The sequence below is a fragment of the Sturnira hondurensis genome, unplaced genomic scaffold (assembly GCF_014824575.4).
Source record: "Sturnira hondurensis isolate 20B ecotype Veracruz unplaced genomic scaffold, ASM1482457v3 Scaffold0022215, whole genome shotgun sequence".
In the NCBI taxonomy this organism is placed as follows: domain Eukaryota; kingdom Metazoa; phylum Chordata; class Mammalia; order Chiroptera; family Phyllostomidae; genus Sturnira; species Sturnira hondurensis.
The window spans coordinates 2,248,716-2,266,032 of NW_028094846.1; the positions used below are offsets into that span (position 1 = coordinate 2,248,716).

General features: G+C 55.8%; 1 protein-coding gene across 2 annotated transcripts; it reads left to right on the forward strand.

Moving 5' to 3' along the window:
* The first annotated feature begins 64 nt into the window (after positions 1 to 64).
* MAEL (maelstrom spermatogenic transposon silencer) lies at positions 65 to 15,432 on the forward strand. Of its 2 annotated transcripts, XM_037035137.1 has the most exons (12): positions 65 to 262; positions 489 to 581; positions 1,784 to 1,883; positions 2,815 to 2,970; positions 4,050 to 4,091; positions 7,357 to 7,481; positions 8,207 to 8,261; positions 8,378 to 8,519; positions 13,082 to 13,144; positions 13,827 to 13,959; positions 14,534 to 14,609; positions 15,162 to 15,432. In XM_037035137.1, the coding sequence occupies exons 1-12, from the start codon at positions 131 to 133 to the stop codon at positions 15,341 to 15,343; spliced, it is 1,299 nt and encodes a 432-aa protein (XP_036891032.1). In that variant the 5' UTR covers positions 65 to 130; the 3' UTR covers positions 15,344 to 15,432. The 2 variants fall into 2 exon arrangements, with proteins under 2 accessions (XP_036891032.1, XP_036891033.1); XM_037035138.1 differs by lacking the exon at positions 489 to 581.
* The last annotated feature ends 1,885 nt before the right edge of the window (positions 15,433 to 17,317 follow it).

Sequence of the window (17,317 nt, forward strand, 5' to 3'; positions counted from 1 at the left end):
CCAATGCGGCTGCGCACCGGGTCCTGATTGGCCGAGAGTTGCGGGGCCGCGCACGCAGGCACTGCCTCAGTTATTAAGGGCGGGACCCCGGCGCGGGCACCGGGTCCGTCGAAGCCTGGCCGCACTCGCCATGCCAAACCGCAAGGCCACCAGGAATGCCTACTACTTCTTCGTGCAGGAGAAGATCCCCGAGCTGCGGCGGCGGGGCCTTCCTGTGGCTCGCGTGGCGGATGCGGTCCCCTACTGCTCTGCCGACTGGGCAGTAAGGCTGGCGTCAGCGGGCCGGGCAGTTGGGAATTGGGAGGGCGAAGCGGAAGGGACAGCGGCCCCGTGGCCCCTGCCGGGGTGGGTTGGGAGCCCCTTATGCCCGGTCCGGGGTAAACTGATGCCTGAACCCCGGCCCGCCATGGCCAGGCGTCCGCCTGCGGGCCAGGGCTCCGGGGCCTCACCGCTGCTTCTCTCCGTTTCTCCCCTGCCGTGTCGCCAAGCTCCTGGGCCAGGATGAAAAGGAGAAATACGCAGAAATGGCTCGAGCGTGGAGGGCCGCCCAGGGAAAGGAGTCTGGGCCTCGGGAGCAGCAGGTAAAGGTCGCCAGAGAGCAGCAGCCACCTGTCTGGCACCCAGGCACGTTCAGCAGGTGTCGGATGGGCGAGTGGGGCAAGTCAGGGCGGCCCGCCCGAAGGCCTGGGTTGGTTAGTGCAAAGCCGGTTTTCATTTTCCTCCCTGGTATCTGGAGGCCTGCCTGTTGCCAACCCAGCAGGCGCCCGAACTGGGGCGCACGCTGGTATCATTTGGGCTGCGAAGGCCGGGAGATCCCCCTGGGGGACCCGCGCCCAGTGAGTGAACTCTGATCCTCTGATCGGCAGCGGGCATGGTGGCCTTTGGGGCCTGTACCAGGACCTCCAAGTGTCCCTTTTAACTCTTTGTGATGAAAGAACCTTTTTTTCCCCCGGGTGTTTGAAAGTAGTTCAGACCCGTCTGTCTTTTTAAACGACACCCGGAGCCAGGCCCCTGCTTTGTTTAAAATACTGACATAACAAGACTCGCAGATGTTGGCAAATATGTACCTTACAGGTAAGTGTTCAATAAAGTGTATTTGGGGGGATTTTTGTGTAGTTAGAACACAAAAATACTAAATAAGATTGGCCTTCCTGATTTGTGTCAAGGAAGTGCAAGGTAATTGCGTTTCCCCGCTCCTGGGTTCTTTCCGTTCTTACACAGTGAAATTCCATTTTTCCTTCCAACTGCCAGCATGGATTGAAATTCTAGAGAGGTTTGCTTGTTTTGAGAGACTTTCATTGTGAGCCTTTGTTTGAGTAGAAGCTCTAATCAATTAAATTTGTACTTTTTTTATACTTGTGAGCCTGGGTATTTTCCTCCCTCTTACAGTTTGTTCTGTTTCCCTTTGAAAAGGAAGCCCTGCTGGCCCTGTACCTCACTGCCACTCAGAGTCGGCTTGGTCTGGTTTTCACTTGCATTGAAAGCAGAGGGTTAGAGACTTCGCAGATGGTGTTCTTTGGGCCACTGGGCTGGCACGTGCTGTCGACTCAGTAGAATTCGGCAACGTGGCATTTGTTATTTACTACTCCCCTGCGGTTCAGGGTATTGAGATATTTTGCGTCATCTGCCCTTGCGTCGCTGTTGTCCACAAATGTGTACTCAGTGGGTTTGTTGGCCTGGAGATGTTACTGAAGTAACCTGTGTGCTGCTTTGCTAAATTTAAGGGTGTGGGGTAAAGAGCTCAGCAAGAGCGTGCGTGGCGGTTCCTTCTCTTCCCCTTCAGAAACCTGTTTGCACCCCGCTGCGGAAGCCAGGCCCGCGCGCACCGGAGCCAAGCGTTTCACCCCCGGATGTGTCAGGCTTGTCTCTGAAGAGTGATCAAGGTAGAGTCGCCCTAACGCGTTTTCTCGGGTACATTTGGGGGCTCGAGACCCTGGGCTGTGATGAACGGTAAATGTGTGGTCTGTTCGTTTTGACCCTGCGTTTCAAAGTAATTGATGACACGTGTGGAAGTGCAGCGTCAGAGTTGTAACAGGTTCAGCCATTCGCTTTTGGGAGTAGCCCTGGAGAGTTTTTTTGAACAAACATCTGTTCTGTTGATTTCTACCACTTTGTGTTACTAAACATGCTTTATGGATTTAGGTGTTTATAACTAAGTACTGAAACACGCAGAGACCTAAGTACATTTAAGTTATGAAGGTAAAGATGAATTTTCTGCCTCAGCCCAGAAAAGGACAGAGCTGGTAAGAACCATTGCTCTTCCTCTGGCTGTTTTTGTTCGTTGTGGTCTGACTTTATGGAAGAGTAATAAACTCTTAACAGTCTTAAATGTAGCCAGTCCTCATAAACAAGGCCCTTCTCACATTTTTTTCCATAAGACAATTTATACGTGGTCTCAGGTGTGTTGGTAAAAAGTAAAGGGTGAACTAAATTGTCTGTAGTTTACGTCCCAGAGACTTTCTAGACGATTCTGCTGGATTTTGTCTCCTGGACCCTTTTATTTGTCGGCCCTGGGTCTCAGCTTTCCTTACCGCGTTCCTGAGATTCAGGGCGTGTGTCCCACTAACTTATATAGAGTGGGCTGAAAGTCGAATGACTGTCGCTTCATGCAAAGCGTGGTCACTGCTTTAATCCTTGGTGGGTGTGACTGGAAAATGTCCGATTTCTTCCCTGCGCACAGCGGAGCCGCCCTCTCTCCCAGCTCCTTGCAGAATGTGGACACAAGGAAAATGGTTCTAAAGGGTTTGCTTTTGGACAAGGGGTAGACGGGAGGCCATTCGCCCTCTCATGTTGCGTTGTGATTTTTTTCTTTAGCTCTCCTTGGAGGTGTCTTTTATTTTTTGAACATTTTTAGCCACGGCGAGCTGCCCCCGCACTGCGCACAGCGCTTCCTGCCCTGCGAGATCGGCTGCGTGAGGTACTCCCTGCAGGAGGGCATCATGGCCGACTTCCACAGCTTCATCAACCCCGGTGCGGGCCCGAGGGCAGGTCTGGGCCAAAGGGCGGGCGGGCGTTAGCGTGGCCACCTCGGCTAGGCCGTGTGTTTTTTCAGAGCTGAAGCTCTGCTGAGTTCTGGAGGCTCTTCGGTGCTTGAGTGAAAACTGCTGAGAACTTGTTGATGCTTCGGGGCTCTGGCCTCTGACCCCCAGCGAGCCTGTGCCCTGGGTGGGGAGTGCGCTGTGGCCTTGCAGCCCGGCGTGTGCCTGCCCCCTTCCCCCCGGGGCTGCCCCTACGGAATTTTCTAAAAGCTGCTTCTGCGGGGCTCTGCTCGGGGGTGTCCTCACCCTGTCCCTTCCTTGGCCTGCCCGTGTTTGTAACTGGCCATTGCTCTGGACAAAGCAGGGTGCTGGACCCTCCCGACCTGTCCTCCCGCTGCCCCACTCACCACCAGCAGCTCATGACAACCACCTGGGGTGTGGGTAGTTCTCATGAGGACGGACAGGGGTGCAGGGAACACGGGACCTTCGATGGAAGCGGGGACCCAACTGTGTGGAGAGGAGTAAGGGACAAGAGGTTGGGGGCAGAAGAGCTGCTCCAGTTTTGTCCACTGCTTTACGGCTCCTGGAGACGGCCCCACGCCCGCTTCCTTGGCTCCGGGTGATGGAGTGCTCACCCTGCGCATGCCGGCGGGGGGCGGGGGGGGCAGGCTTTGGCTCAGGATGAGCCCGGAGCTGCTCGTCCTGCGTGGGTGTGAGGCTTAGAGAGACCCCTCTGCTGCAGACCTGGCCCTGTGAGGGCCCTGGACCGCGGGGCCCATGCCTAGCCCCCCAGCAGGGACCCCTGTAGCACAGAGGTTCTTTACCCAGCATTTCTTTTCCTGCAGCAGTAACTTGCCTTTACAGTAGCTTGGACAGCACAGTAAAATTCTGTGATAGTTACCTTACCGTTTGTTAAAACACGCTATGGAATAGGGTTGATAGCATGTGTTTCCACGTGGCGGTAACAACGTCCCGCTTGTCCCAAGGTGGTTGTCCTGGGGGATGTTGCTGCTGAGGGGCTACCAGAGGGCTGCCAGGGCTCTGCTCTCAACCAAGTGTTTTGTGTTGCAGGGGACATTCCACGAGGGTTTCGGTTTCACTGTCAGGCCGCAAGTAAGTATCCAGATGGTGGGCACTAAGTGTGTGTGCATGACCGGTCAGGACGCTGCTTCAACCAGACGCATGGGTGTCTGTTGAAAACCGGCCCTGAGTTAATTGTTGCAGACTGTTTGTAGAGGTGGTGGATGGTGGGTGGGATCCCTAAAACCTTCCACATTGTATAGACTTGGGCCTGTGCCCTATTTCCTTCACGCCTCCTTTGGCTTCCGGATCGGCGCTTCTCCTGGCCAGGTGCATGGGTGAGTCTTTTAAGAGGTATCAGGTTATCTGGATTTAGGGCAGTTTACAGGGTGTCCTTTCAGAATTAAGAAAAAAAGATGATGCTTCAGAAATGACAGTTTAAACATTCAAAGAAGCTATAGTTAATTTTTTAGGTGAGGAACACGGACTTTCATTCTTAGTGTTTCACAACCGAAGGACGTGACTGTGTATACCTAGGCTTGGGAACCGAAGTCTTCTGTAGAAACTGCATTTTAACTGGCTTCCTGATGATTGGAACGGAAATCATGGTAACAGGTGCATTTTCAAGTTTATATCGGGAGGTGTCGGCATGTGACTAACAGTACCTTCACCTAACCACGGCGACACCTGGGCTGCGGGGGTGTTCGAAGTTGGAAATACGTCTTTCAGGTCTGCCACGACCGACCGTTTTGGAATGCTTAAGTGCCGTTCTGGTTCACTTTGGTCGTGCCTTTGAGGTTTCCACGCTCAGCATGATATGGACACCACACAGCAAGTGGGCGGCAGAGCGAGAGCACGTGTGCAGGGCGGGCAGGGCCTCCGGGAGGGTGGGTTGGTTCTTCAGTGAGTGAGGCCGAGACGACTCCACGTACAAGTCAGTTCCAGGTGGAAGAGAATTTGGTGATTAAAAAACTAAAACTCCAGAAGAAAATAAAGACTATTTTCACAACCGCATTCCCATTAAAGACTGAGATTGGTGAGCCTTGCCTGTTTCGTCCTTAAGGTCACTTTGTTGTCCCGAAAACTGTGTGTTCAGTCCTTGGACTCGCATTTGGGTTTTTTAAATAGTTCTGCTAAAATGATGTACTCATTTCCTTGAACAGAATAACCCTCAGTGTTCTGGCGTCTCACGTTTGGTAACCCTGGTGGAGGGTTTCTCTCTGGCTCTGTTACAGACGGGTTGTCTTGATGGCCAGTCAGGTTTCTGGGCATCTTCGTGTGTCTGGCCGTTTTTCACCGAGTGCTAAGCGTGTGTATGACATCGTGCCTCCCTGACCAGAGAAGGCATCGCTCGGGCACAGCTGGGCTCACTGGGCCGTTCAGTCCGATTTCAGGTTAAAACTGGGCACAGGCCTGATGGAAGTCAGTCTGCTGCTGGTTGAGCTTAAGGTTAAATGGGGGGAAGCTGGACAGATGACCACCAAAATATCAGTAAAATGGCTAATCGACTTCACAGCATAAACAGTGGGAGCCAGAAGACAACTGAATATTTTTATCACAAATATTTTATATACACAGTAGTACTGGAGTATTGTTTTTAATTCTTACTGGCTCTTAGTCTCCTCCAGAATTGGTGAACGCCCCGATTACCAATGAGCCCGAACCCCAGGTTCAGCCCAGGGTTTCTTCCTCTGAGACTCCGGGCCCGTCCCCGCACCGTGCTCCTCCCTCCCCGCAGTGCGCACACGCGGGCGCCAGGCGGCGCGCCTTCCCCCTCGTCTGCTGTCGTCTGAGGCCAAACTCTTCCTGCATCACTTTTCGTAGTTCACCGTTTGACACTGAAGTTTGTAACTTGATCTTCTTAGATACAGATGTGATTGTGTACAGTCTGTCCAGGACCACCAGTACGTGGAATATTATTTTTGGATCGGTTTCTCTTTGCTCTGGTTTCCATTCTTGTTTTGTTGTGCACTTATTCCCACGGAGTGCTGAAAAAAATTATTTTAAAGCGACTTGAGGTTTACAGTGATGTTTCCTTCTTTTCATTGGTTGGTGCTTGCATGTGTCCTGACTGGGGATTGGACGGTGCTCTCACCAGACCCTCTGCCCAGCAGCACATCCTGTCCCCTCTTTCCACAGGGGACACCCGAGGCCCAGCTCGCACGCCAGGCCCCGGCACTGTGAAAGCACGCCTCTCACCCAGTCACCGTCCTCTCCTGGATCTGGCACGTGACCCTAGGGAACAGGTGCCCCCAGGCCAGGCCTCGCTCTCTGGAGTTTATGTTCACTTCCATTTTCAGCTAGTGATTTCTGGTTACGCTGTGTTCTTTTGATACACCTAGGCATTTTACATTTTTATGGTCAGTTGGTCTGAATTACCTGGTCTATTTTTTGCTGGAAGTGGAAATTTTAAAACGTTTAAAAGCTGTCGTCGTTGCTGAGTTCTCCGGCCTCACTGACAAACCAGATGTGTGAAAGGCAGCGTGGGAACAGCTAGAATGCCACAGGCCCGGCCACATAAGCCTGGATTTCAGTCCCATTTCCTCCCTGTTAGCCAGCTGTTGACTTAGGACAGACGACCCCCTTATCTGCAGGGAGTCCGTTCCCCGCCCCCGTGGGTGCCGGGACGCAGACCCGTGCTGGAGCGTGGTGCGTGGGGCGGGCACACGAGGGGGGAGCGGCGGTGACGGTGCAGCAGGACCGTCTCAGCAGCTCACTTCCGCTGTCTCGTGCGAACGGCTTCTCTCAGACCCGCTCTTGTACTGCCCTTCGTGGTCTTTGCGATTTTTCTTCTCTACAATTTTATGGGTAGAAGATTCGTTCTTGTGATCTTGGCAGCCTCAGCGTGCAGTGTTTTGTTACTGCGTCAGGGACTGTCACCTTCTCACTTAAAGGAAGCACCTTCTAGCGTCCCTGTGGCCGATCTGAACCGCTGGCATCACTACTCTTGTACTTGGGGGTCGTGAGTAGGTAAAATAAGGGGGACTTGCACACCAGCGCTGTGGCACTGGGACAGTGGATCTGGTCACTTAAACTGCCAAGTGACCATGGGGCAGTTCATGTGCACAGAGGGCATACGCCGGGCAAGGAGTGTTTCAGTCCTGGCGGGACAGGGGTCACTGAGGTGTGGTCACGCCACCTGGGGCCGTGCTCTGCCTCAGACCCCCGGACTGACTGCGGGGTGGCCCTCTCAGTGCCATCAGACTGCAGCCAAAGCAGGAACAAGCCGTGGCAGTGACCACAGGCGGGGGACTGCTGAGGCTGCAGGCGACCTGGCCCTGCATCCCCACACCGTCCCTGCTCCCTGGTGCTGGGCTTGGTCAGATTTGGAACCCCAGCCTCTCTCCACCTCCTTCAGGTGACGCCAGTCACAAGATCCCTATTTCGAACTTCGAGCTCGGGTGTGACCAAGCGACTGTGCTGCAGAACCTCCACCGGTTCATCCACCCGCACCAGGGGAGCTGGCCGCCTGTCTACTGCAAGGTAAGCACCCGTCGGTGTCCATTCAGGTGTCCGCTCAGTCATCAGAGGACCCAGGACAGGCGCCCAGAGCACACATGTGCCAGGCCTGTGCACCAGCTGTGTGGTAGCCGTGCGTGTCACTGCAGGTCCTTTGCCGCGAGCCGTTTCAAAGGTGATTCACTCCTGAGGGTTTCGGGGATCGGTGCGAGTTTCTGCTCTGGCAGACCTCGGCATTTAGCGCCCCCTGCCGGGACACCTTCAGGGTCCCTTCCCCCGAAAACAGGGGGCTCTCTGTCCCTGCCCCTCTTGACAAGACCGTCTTCACTCAGAACCGTTCCGCAGCCATCCCTCGGTGCTCTCCCAGTCTTCAGAGTTTCTTTCTTTTTATTCCTCTGAGCCTAGGCCAGGAGCTCGAGGACTGGTTTAGCCTCACTATTTGTTACTGTAGCTGCGAATAGGTTCTCTTACCTCTTTCTGAACAGGGATGTCTTTCTTTTTCTGTCCGAGTCTCACTGGCCTCTCACGAAGCTCACACAGTCTGTGGACAGGCCTGTCGTTAAGGGCGGCCGCCCTCTGGCACGTGTTGCTTTTCCTGTCACCACAGCTCTCGTCCAGTTGCCATGGCCTCTGCAGCCTCCCTCTCCCCAGCCCCCGCCCCCCGCCTGCCCAGCCCCAGCCCGAGGGGACTGCGGCAGTCCGAGTGACCCAGGGCGGGAGAAGGTACAGGTGCACATCTCTCCCCACAGTCTGACGACAGAGCCCGTGTCAACTGGTGTCTGAAGCACATGGAGAGGGGCTCAGGTGAGTGGACGGCCTGCCCTGAGGCTGCGGGCCCCGCCCGTGCTCCCCCGCAGACGTCCACAGTCTGCGCGGCTGCAGGGGCTGACCTTGTCTGTGTCCCTGTGTGCCGATGAAAGAAACCAGGCAGGACCTGGAGCTGCTCGCCGTGGAGGACCTCGTGGTGGGGATTTACCAGCAGAAGTTCCTCAAGGAGCCGTCCAAGACCTGGGTGCGCAGCCTGCTGGACGTGGCCATGTGGGACTACTCGAGCAACACCAGGTGCCCGCGAGGGGCGGGGCGGTGGGCCTCCGGCCTGATAGAGGGCTGGCGGCCGGGGGGTGGGGGGGGCACTCTCCGCCCCTCTAGCCCTGATTTTCCCGTGAGGCCCTGGAGTCCTTGCGTTTCCCTGAGGGGAAGACCCTACTGATTCTGACGGGTGGACACGAGGCCACTCCCTCACCCACTGGAGACCGTGACCAGTGAGACCGCCACAGTGCACTGTCTCCTAGAGTTTCGCTGCTGGTGGAAGAATGTTTAGTGTTTCATTACCAGAGTTCTCGCATTTACGTGGAGGACGTGTGGAAGTGAGATAAATTGGCGGGGGTATTTCGGTTTTGGTACAGTGTCAGGCCTGAGTTGCGAGAGCGGTATAAAGGAGCGCTGCAGGCCGTCCTCTCAGGTTCACTGACCGCGAGCAACGCCCTTCCCCCGCAGGTCCCCCTGGAGGCTCGGTGCCGCCGGAGGGGCACGTGTCCAGACGCGGTGCTGTCGCAGCCTGATGGCCACATTCAGGTTGTGCTGGTTGTGCCGGTAGCGTCTGTTACAGTAACAAAAAAACCTAGGGGTCAGCCCAGGACCACATGTCGCGTGCGGTCATCGCATCTCTTCGGGCGCCTCCGACCTGCGACAGCCCCACGTGCGCTTTCGAGACTCAGCATTTGGGCCACAGGCAGGCCTGGTCCCGGCACCAGTCGCATTTCCCAGTGCGAGCTGCCTGCGTGTCCTGGTGACGCGGTTGAGGCTGTGTGTGTGTGCGTGTGCGTGCACACGCGTGCATGTGTGAGAGAGGCAGCGCAGAGTGCTGTGTCTTCTCGCTGTGCCGTCCTGGAGGCGTTTGCCGGGTTACTGATGCGACTTCAGTCACCTGTGGGAGGCAGCAGCCACCGGGTTTCCCCAGGAAGTGCACGGTTTTCACCATGTGATGTGCTCAGGAGAGGCTTTGACACGCTGCCCCCAGCACTGGGTCTGCCAGCCTCCGCGTCCATTGGGGGTTTTTGTGCGAGTCCGTTGGGACCGTTTGTGGTGTTTTCTGGCCCCATCGTTCCCATCTCCTGGTGCTCCTTCCACCCGCGATTTTGTTTTATGAACATGGACTCTCGGATTCCTCTTCCATCTGTGGGCTGTCACGTCACTGTCAGCTGACGTTACAGCCAGTGGGCGTCCCTCCAAAGCAGTGGTTTCCATGTCCTTTGGCCATCACCTCGTCCTTCTTTGCGCTTCTTCGCCTCTGGCCCGTGGGGTCCCGGCCCACCCGTCACTTGCTGGGCCGCAGCTGTGGGTTAGCCGCTGCTCCAGGAGCCCCAGGTCTGCAGGTGGGTGCGGTGCGTGGGCCGCAGGCGCAGGTGCACCCACTCCCGCTGGGGCGTTGCCAGCCCAGGCGCGCGCACACCCTCTGCACCGCCTCTCTCCCCGAGAGCCTAGACCGAGCCTGCAGGTCCAGCCTGCCACCCCAGGGGTCTCTGGGTTCCACCTTCCTGTTTCTGTGCGTCCCCGTCTCCGAGCGAGAAGCCTGGCGTTCAGGGTCTCTCCGTGTTTGCTCAGCCCTGGGACAAGCCAGAGGTCGTTTCTGGAGAGCTGAGTGACACAGCTGTGAAGAGGCTCACGACCCTTGGGAGGGTCCCTTCGGTTTTCAGGCTGCAGGTGGAATGTCGAAGTAGATTGCTCAGGAGGCACTCGGTTGGGTTTTCTCCTTCCCTTCACAGCGGTCAAATCACTNGAGCGAGAAGCCTGGCGCTCAGGGTCTCTCCGTGTTTGCTCAGCCCTGGGACAAGCCGGAGGTCGTTTCTGGAGAGCTGAGTGACACAGCTGTGAAGAGGCTCACGACCCTTGGGAGGGTCCCTTCGGTTTTCAGGCTGCAGGTGGAATGTCGAAGTAGATTGCTCAGGAGGCACTCGGTTGGGTTTTCTCCTTCCCTTCACAGCGGTCAAATCACTCTTTGGAAATAGAGTTAAGTCCATTTGCTGGTTGTATTCTGTTTTTTGTTTTCTTCCGTTCTTGGCTTTATCTTTCGACAGTGAGCGCGTTAACAGGGTTCAAACAACGAAGTATACTGAGAAGTGTCGCTTGCTTCCGTCTGGCTCCATCAGAGAGCCCCTGGGTCTTGTCCCTCGTGTAAACGGCCTTGGGGAGAACCCACATCGCTGTGAAGCTGCATTCTCTCTGGAGAACACAAACTGTCTTTTCGTCGGGTGTTTGTTCAAGTCTGTTTCTGTGTCTTTCGAGTCTATTTAAATGCTTTTTCTCCAGGCCACCCATCCTGGGACCGGTGTGCTGGCGTGGGCGGGTGCCCATGTCCTCCAGGGAGAGTGGCTCTTTGGGGTGTTCTGGCTCAGAGGGGTCACTGTTGGCTACTTCATCCCCTCAGGAAGTCACACCTTTTACATAGCTTTCTAGAAATATTTGAAAATCTGCAAAGAGGTAGATTCTTACGATTGGTAAAATTTTCCTTGTTTTCATGGTTCTGTCTCATTTCCTGGTACTAATGCTTCTCATTTTTTCTTAAACCAGGCTAGCTCTGGAATTATCTGTTTGGTTTTTTCTAAAATAACAGATTTTAATCGATTAGATCTGTTTTTTCCACTCTTTCATTAATTTTGGTTTTAATGTATTTTCTTTGTACTTCAGTTCTTTTTCTAGTTTTTTGGGCTCAGAATTTAATTCTTCAATTTGTTATTTTCACTTTGAAAATTTTATTTTTCAATGAAGTTTACTTCCACATGGTTTTGTTTCGGTTTCGGGGAACGGCTTTTGTTGGTAAGTGTTTGGTCGTGTGAGTTTTTCTCTGACTTGACTTCCGGTGTGCCCCGCACACTGACTCTCAGTGTTTTGTCCGGGAAAATTCTGCAGTTTCGCCTCTTTTCTCCAGGAGTTGGCACGACACAAGGTTGGAACTGCCTGATAGGCCTCTCTGGGTTTGTTAGTGAACGTGGGCACTTTCGCTCTGTGATGGGCATGTCGCCCGCCCTCGACAGAGGGGACCAGGCAGAGGGGCGGGGGTTGGGCAGGGAGCAGACAGGCCCTGGCACAGAGCGGCCTGCCCCTCAGGGAGGATCGGAGAGACAGGCAGAGAAACTTGGGCTGGTGACGGCCAGGATGTGGGTGTGTCTGGTTCCCTGGGTTGTCCATTAGACTTCTGGGCTGTGGGCGTGGCCCTCCTGGGTCGAGCTTGGCAGCTCGGCCACGTTGCGGGCTTTCCCTGGGTTAGGTGCAGGTGAGGAAGGGACACTGCAGTGAGGAAGGGACACTGCAGCGCGGAGGCGGCGCCCCTGTCGTTCAGTGCGGTCGGTGGCAATGTGGAGACAGAGCCAGGGAGTGGGAGTACAAGCAGATGAGAACAAGGTCACCTTCAGCGGTGCAGCCGACTGTGGACAGTGCCAGCTGGTGCTGTGCAGTCCTCGTGGACTCGATCCTTCTCAGTGGACGCATGGGCCGTCCTGATGCTGGTCCACCTGCGCTGAGTCGGGCAGGGACTGGAGTGCCTGCAGGCCTGAGCAGCACTCGACGTGTGGGGAGCCCCTGGCCACATGCAGGTTCTCGGCCCTGTCTCGTTCGGGGTCGGCTGGGTCCCTGCAGGTTTGCAGGCGTTTTCCCCAGGGATTGGGTTTTTGTAGGGTTTTGTTCTGTGGTTCGTCTTTTGTGTGTTGAAGTCCTGGGATCCATCGTAGTGTCTCCTTTGCTTTGGGGTCTGGTGCAACATGCAGCGGACCCGTGTACACGCGGGCAGTGGCCCTGGGGCTCACGCTCCAGCCGAGGAGCGGCACCGACCGGAAGTCTGGAGCCACTTGGGAGAGTGGGTGTGGGAGAGCGCAGGTTGGTTCTAGTCCATGGCTTCATTTTAGAGTTTCATGAATCATGTTTGTGAAACCCCTTCCTGGAAAAGCAGTGGGAAGTTCCTTCCTTTATTTCCAGGCAGCCTTCCCTTTAGTGAGACAGCCTCCACTCGGTGCAGAGCAGGCTTCCCACGCTGGATGGGCCAGCCTGCCTGGGACGGGACAGGAGCTGCCTGCCGCATCTGCGAGGCCTGTCTGATGTAGACCACGCACAGGGGGGACAGACCACACGGGCTGTGTCGTGAGAGCCTGTTGCAGGCCCAGCATGTCCAGCCCTTCCTGTCCAGCATGCCCTCCTCGGCGAGGAACTGACTTGTCGGGAACTTACAGTCTATTGCAAAGGCCTACGTTTCTTTTGTGGGTTAGATTTTCTGTGCTCCCAGTGCCCAGGACAGTGCCCGGTGACTGATGCACCTGCAGCCGGTGTTAGTGGAGGGAGGGCGTGGGGACCTCAGTTACTAGCATGTGTCTCAGACACTCATTCTAGTTCAAGGTAAAACTGACCTGTTTTGGTCAGTGTTGTGGGGCTTGCATAGCATCATGAATTCGCATCCAAGGAGGTAACGTAAAAAAACCTGTATTTCATGTGTTAAATTAGAAACTTTTGTGTTTCAATACTCGTGTCAGGTTTTCGTCAATAATCCCATTGAGGCGAAGTAGAAGTTGGGCGCATAGGAGCCCGTGAGTGGTGCCCCTGAATCGGCCCGGACGCTCATGGTCTCTCTCTGGCAGGTGCAAGTGGCATGAAGAGAATGACACCCTGTCCTGCGCGCTGGCCGTGTGCAAGAAGGTCGCGTGAGTCACCGGGAGGCACCGCGGTCCTGGCCCTGTGCTCGCTGTGCGGGCGGCTGGAGTAACTCACTGGTCACCTCTGTCCCCACAGCTCTTTCAGAGCCAAGCGGGTTTTTTCTCACCACTCATCACTCTGCCACGCCCCTCCGGGTCTGGGGGGGTCGCACCTGGCCGGGTCAGGGAGCCTCAGAGGCACTCGCAGCATTTCCCCCAGGCTCCTGCGGGTGTGACCTGCTGCTGTCACCAAGGCCAGCCCTTCCCTGCAAGGTGCTGGAAGCACACCGCCTCTTTCCCGTGTTCTGCGGCAGAGGCTCCCAGACCCCACTTTCCGGGTGCTTGGGGGTCCCTCCCATGCTGTCGTCATGGGGCCTGAGGGCAGACCCCTGTCCTAAACTGTAGCCTTATTATTGTTGCTGCCTCTGCCCAGCCCTCAACTCTGGATGTCACCTCTGCCCTCACTCATGTTCCCTCCCGATGAGGCCGATGTTCTGTCTGTAGTCAGAGTGCTGGGCGTAGAAGTGCCCGACAGTGCTGACTTAGCCCTCCCCATCCCGCTGGCGTTCCCGTGCGCCCCAGAACCTCTGCCAGCCTGGTTTCCCAGTTCGGTGCGGTGTGTTCCCCAGCCTTTGATGCTAGGAACTGTCAGGGGCCAAGTCCGTGACCAGCCTGTCTCTGCCCGCGGCAGGTACTGCATCAGCAACTCTCTGGCCACGCTCTTCGGCATCCGGCTCACCGAGGCCCACGTGCCGCTGCAGGACTACGAGGCCAGCAGCAGGGTGACGCCCAAGATGGTCATCCTGGACGCCGGGCGGTACCAGGTGAGGGGCTGCCGGGGGGCTGCCCTGTGTGGTCAGGCCTGTGACGCCCCCTCCTCCTGCACACGGTTTTCAGAGCGCCAAGGAGCATCCAGCGGTTCGAACCCCGGGGGGTCTTGGTGCAGCCCTTTTCCTTCCTAGTGTATTTCCCCATTGTCATTAACAAAGTGTTAAAAAAATAAAATTGGTCATGTTTTTATACAAGACACATCCAAACACTTACTCCAAGAATTGGATATCTGGAGTAGACAGTACAACTTTCAGAGGTGTACAGAGGTGTCTAAGGCTGGATTCGGGGAGTGATGAAAGCGCTTTCATCCCCCTACCGCCTGCCTCCCCTCCTCGCCCTCCAGCTGGCTGCTGTGCTGGGGGTACCCTCCACCCCGCCCCGCCAGTCAGGAGTGCAGGCAGGGCTCCTGGGTGTCCCCCAGGGCTTTGCTTCGTCCAGGCCGGAGTCACCTCCTCAGCCTCCCTCTTCACAAGTTGGTAGGTGCTGAAAAAGAGCAATTTGAAATTGGATTCGATGGTCCAGTAATAAGAAAAAAGCATTTCTCCCCGTTTTCCCCTGTTTTTATAGAAGCTGAGGTGCAAAAGCCCAGGATTCTCGCATTTCAACTCTTCTCACCAGGAGCCGAGAGCACACTCGGCCACCGGTAAGTGGCCCTGTGCTATGCAGGTGCACATCCAAGGGTCTGAGGGTTTGAGGGTTTGAGGGTCCGCCGGGCTCCCCACGCAGCGAGGCCCCAGGTGCTGCCGGCGCCCAGACGGAGGCTCGGCGTCAACCTTGGGAGCCAAGGCTCTGGTGGAACTGGGAGTTTTACTCGCCATCAGTACCTTCAGCAATGTGTGCATTTTTGGGCACTTGGCACGGTTTACCTCGTCGTTCAGACGTGTTCAGGGCATTGAGGAGCAAGCCTGTCCCTCCTGTGGCGGCCGTTCTGTGGTGCTGGTAGGACGATGCCGGGGATGGGACACTTTAAGGCCTAGGGACATGAAACCCGGTGGTGCCCGAAGGACCTCAGTTGTGGTTGCCATGGCTAACATCAAGCAGGAGTGCCTCGTCAGCCTCTGCGGTGACACCGCGGTCCTGTCTGGGGCGTGGGGCCCGGGGCAGGCCCGAGGGAGAGTGTGGCCTGTGTGCCCACTGAGGGGTCACCTTGTGACGAGACTATAAAGGAGTGGCTTTTCTTTGCCCACGTCCCCAGATGACAGCCCTGCGGGGGTGAAGATGGCGGGCCCCGCCAGCCACGTGCGGGGGAGAGGGATCACGCGCCTGCTCGAGAGCATCTCTAGCCCTGCGCCCCGGTTCTCCGGCTGCGAGGCTGCCCTCCCCGCTCCCATGGCCCCGAAGGAGGGGTACAGCCCTTTCCCACCCCTGTCCCAGTGACGACACTCCCTCAGTCTCCGGCAAAACAGCAAGCCTGGCTGCCCTTCCGACTGCAGTCTGCCGGCCAGCGAGGCGTGGGCGGTGGCAGGCGCCGCCCATAAGGAAACGCTGCCTCGCACACGAGATGTCGCTGGGGCTGGAGGAGGCTCGGCGCGGTTTGCTTCTTTCCCAGGCTGTGTCCCCTGCTTGAGTGCGCCATGGAAGTGCCTTCGCAGCTTTGAGCCCCATGGGAACAGAACCGGCCCTTCCAGAGTGTGCTTGGGGATGTTGTGTTTTTATCTGCTTTCCTCACAATAAAGGTATCGAGTATCTTATGAACAGTTTTAAATAGCGTTCATTTATCTTTTCCCATCACGATGTGTAGAACCTTGCTCTTGAGACCTGCTGGCTGTTTTCATTGCAAATATCTAAGAAAATTAGCCTTTAAAAAAACAAAGTTTTGTTACTTAAAGTCTTTGAAATGCGCTGACTTTGGCAGAGTCATTGGGAGCTTGAGAAGCCACAGTGGGATTAGGTAACGTCCCCCATGTCACATGGCCAGGTAGGGACCTGGTTCCAGCATCCCGACCGGAGTGCTCACACGTGCCATGCAGAGGTCACGCTGAGCCCAGTGGCTACCCTGCTGGTGGCTGGCTGGCACTGGCCCATGTCCTCTGCCTGGGCTGGTCTGTAACCCTGAAGGAGGAAAAGGGACTTGGTAACCCTCTAGCTTGGACCTCGGCTAAGACCACATGTGGCAGTGGCTGTGGTGGCTATGGCAGACTACACTCAAGTTCAGGCCTGCTGGCCCCCGACTCCTGATCACAGGGAGTCACTCGGGGTCTGCCGTGGGGTGTGGGCACCTCTGCCCACCATCTTCCCTGTTACTGGCCACTGAGTGCCTAGTTGTGCACAGATGTGTCATCCTGTGGAGTCCCTGTCACCCGTCTGTTTCACATGCACACACACACACACGGCTCAGGGACGTGGGTCACAGAGCATCTCTGTGGGACCGGGAGCCCGGCCCAACCCTGGAGACTGTACTCGTTCACCTGCCACACGGTCTGCTGCCACCTCCTGTGTTTCCGACGTCTGGTCTTCGAAGGAGAAAGTTTGCAGGATTTCAGTTTGTGTCGCGTTCCTGTTGCAGGTTTTGTAGAACTCTCATGCCTGAGCTTCAGAGTCTGTGGGACAGTGACTGGGGTGGTGGGAGGTGCCCGGGAGGAGGCCTGAGCCCAGAACGCCCGCCCGTGGTTTCGGGGGCCCATGCGTGCTCCGCCCAGACTGAACCCTGCGCGTGTCGCCCACTGCTGTTGACAGAACTTCATGGGCTGCGCGGTGCGTCTGAGGTTCGTTGCGTCAAACCAGCCAGGGTAGTCGGCAGTGTTTGGGGGAAATACAGTTAGGCGTTTGTTTTGTTCCTGGTTATACCAGAGATTTTTTCTTCTGTGCACTTGACGTAAGTTTCAGAAAGTGCAAAGTAAAAAGTGATGGGGCCCCAAAGTAAAAGTGATGGAGAAAGGGGTGGGTCTGCCGTCAGGGGAAGGTGTAACACAAGTGTTCTAGCACTCTGAGTGCACAGGATGCCAGGAGGTCCCGGTCAGCACACCTGAACCGGCAGTTTGTGCACTGCCTTCATTTCAAACACACGTGAAGTGTTTTTAGAATGGTAATCTCAGTAAATCGCGGGGTGTGAACAAGTCGTGTTTTCTCTGCCGTTCAGTTATTTAAGAATAATTTTTAAAACCTCATGTATGTAGAAGTCACAATGGAACTGAAAACCAGCTTGTAAGTAAATGATAGTGGGAGTTCTGCGTAGCCCGTTAGGACTTCTGAGAGGGGAGGTACGGCTTTAAGTAGTTGTAGCGGACAAAAAGAAGGGCTGAAAACGGAGCAGCAAATCAACATTTCAGAAAGTTAGAAAAACATTGGGAATTAGTGTAACGTTGCCAACGATAATAACTTCTAAGTTAGAACAAGAACAGTAAACCCGTG

What these genes read in the sequence shown, in the direction of transcription:
- MAEL (XM_037035137.1), top strand. Translation starts at nt 131, where the DNA reads ATGCCAAACCGCAAGGCCACCAGGAATGCCTACTACTTCTTCGTGCAG. An exon ending in ACTGCTCTGCCGACTGGGCA is followed by an intron (nt 263 to 488) that starts GTAAGGCTGGCG and finishes CGTGTCGCCAAG; the next exon opens with CTCCTGGGCCAGGATGAAAA. An exon ending in CCACAGCTTCATCAACCCCG is followed by an intron (nt 2,971 to 4,049) that starts GTGCGGGCCCGA and finishes TTTGTGTTGCAG; the next exon opens with GGGACATTCCACGAGGGTTT.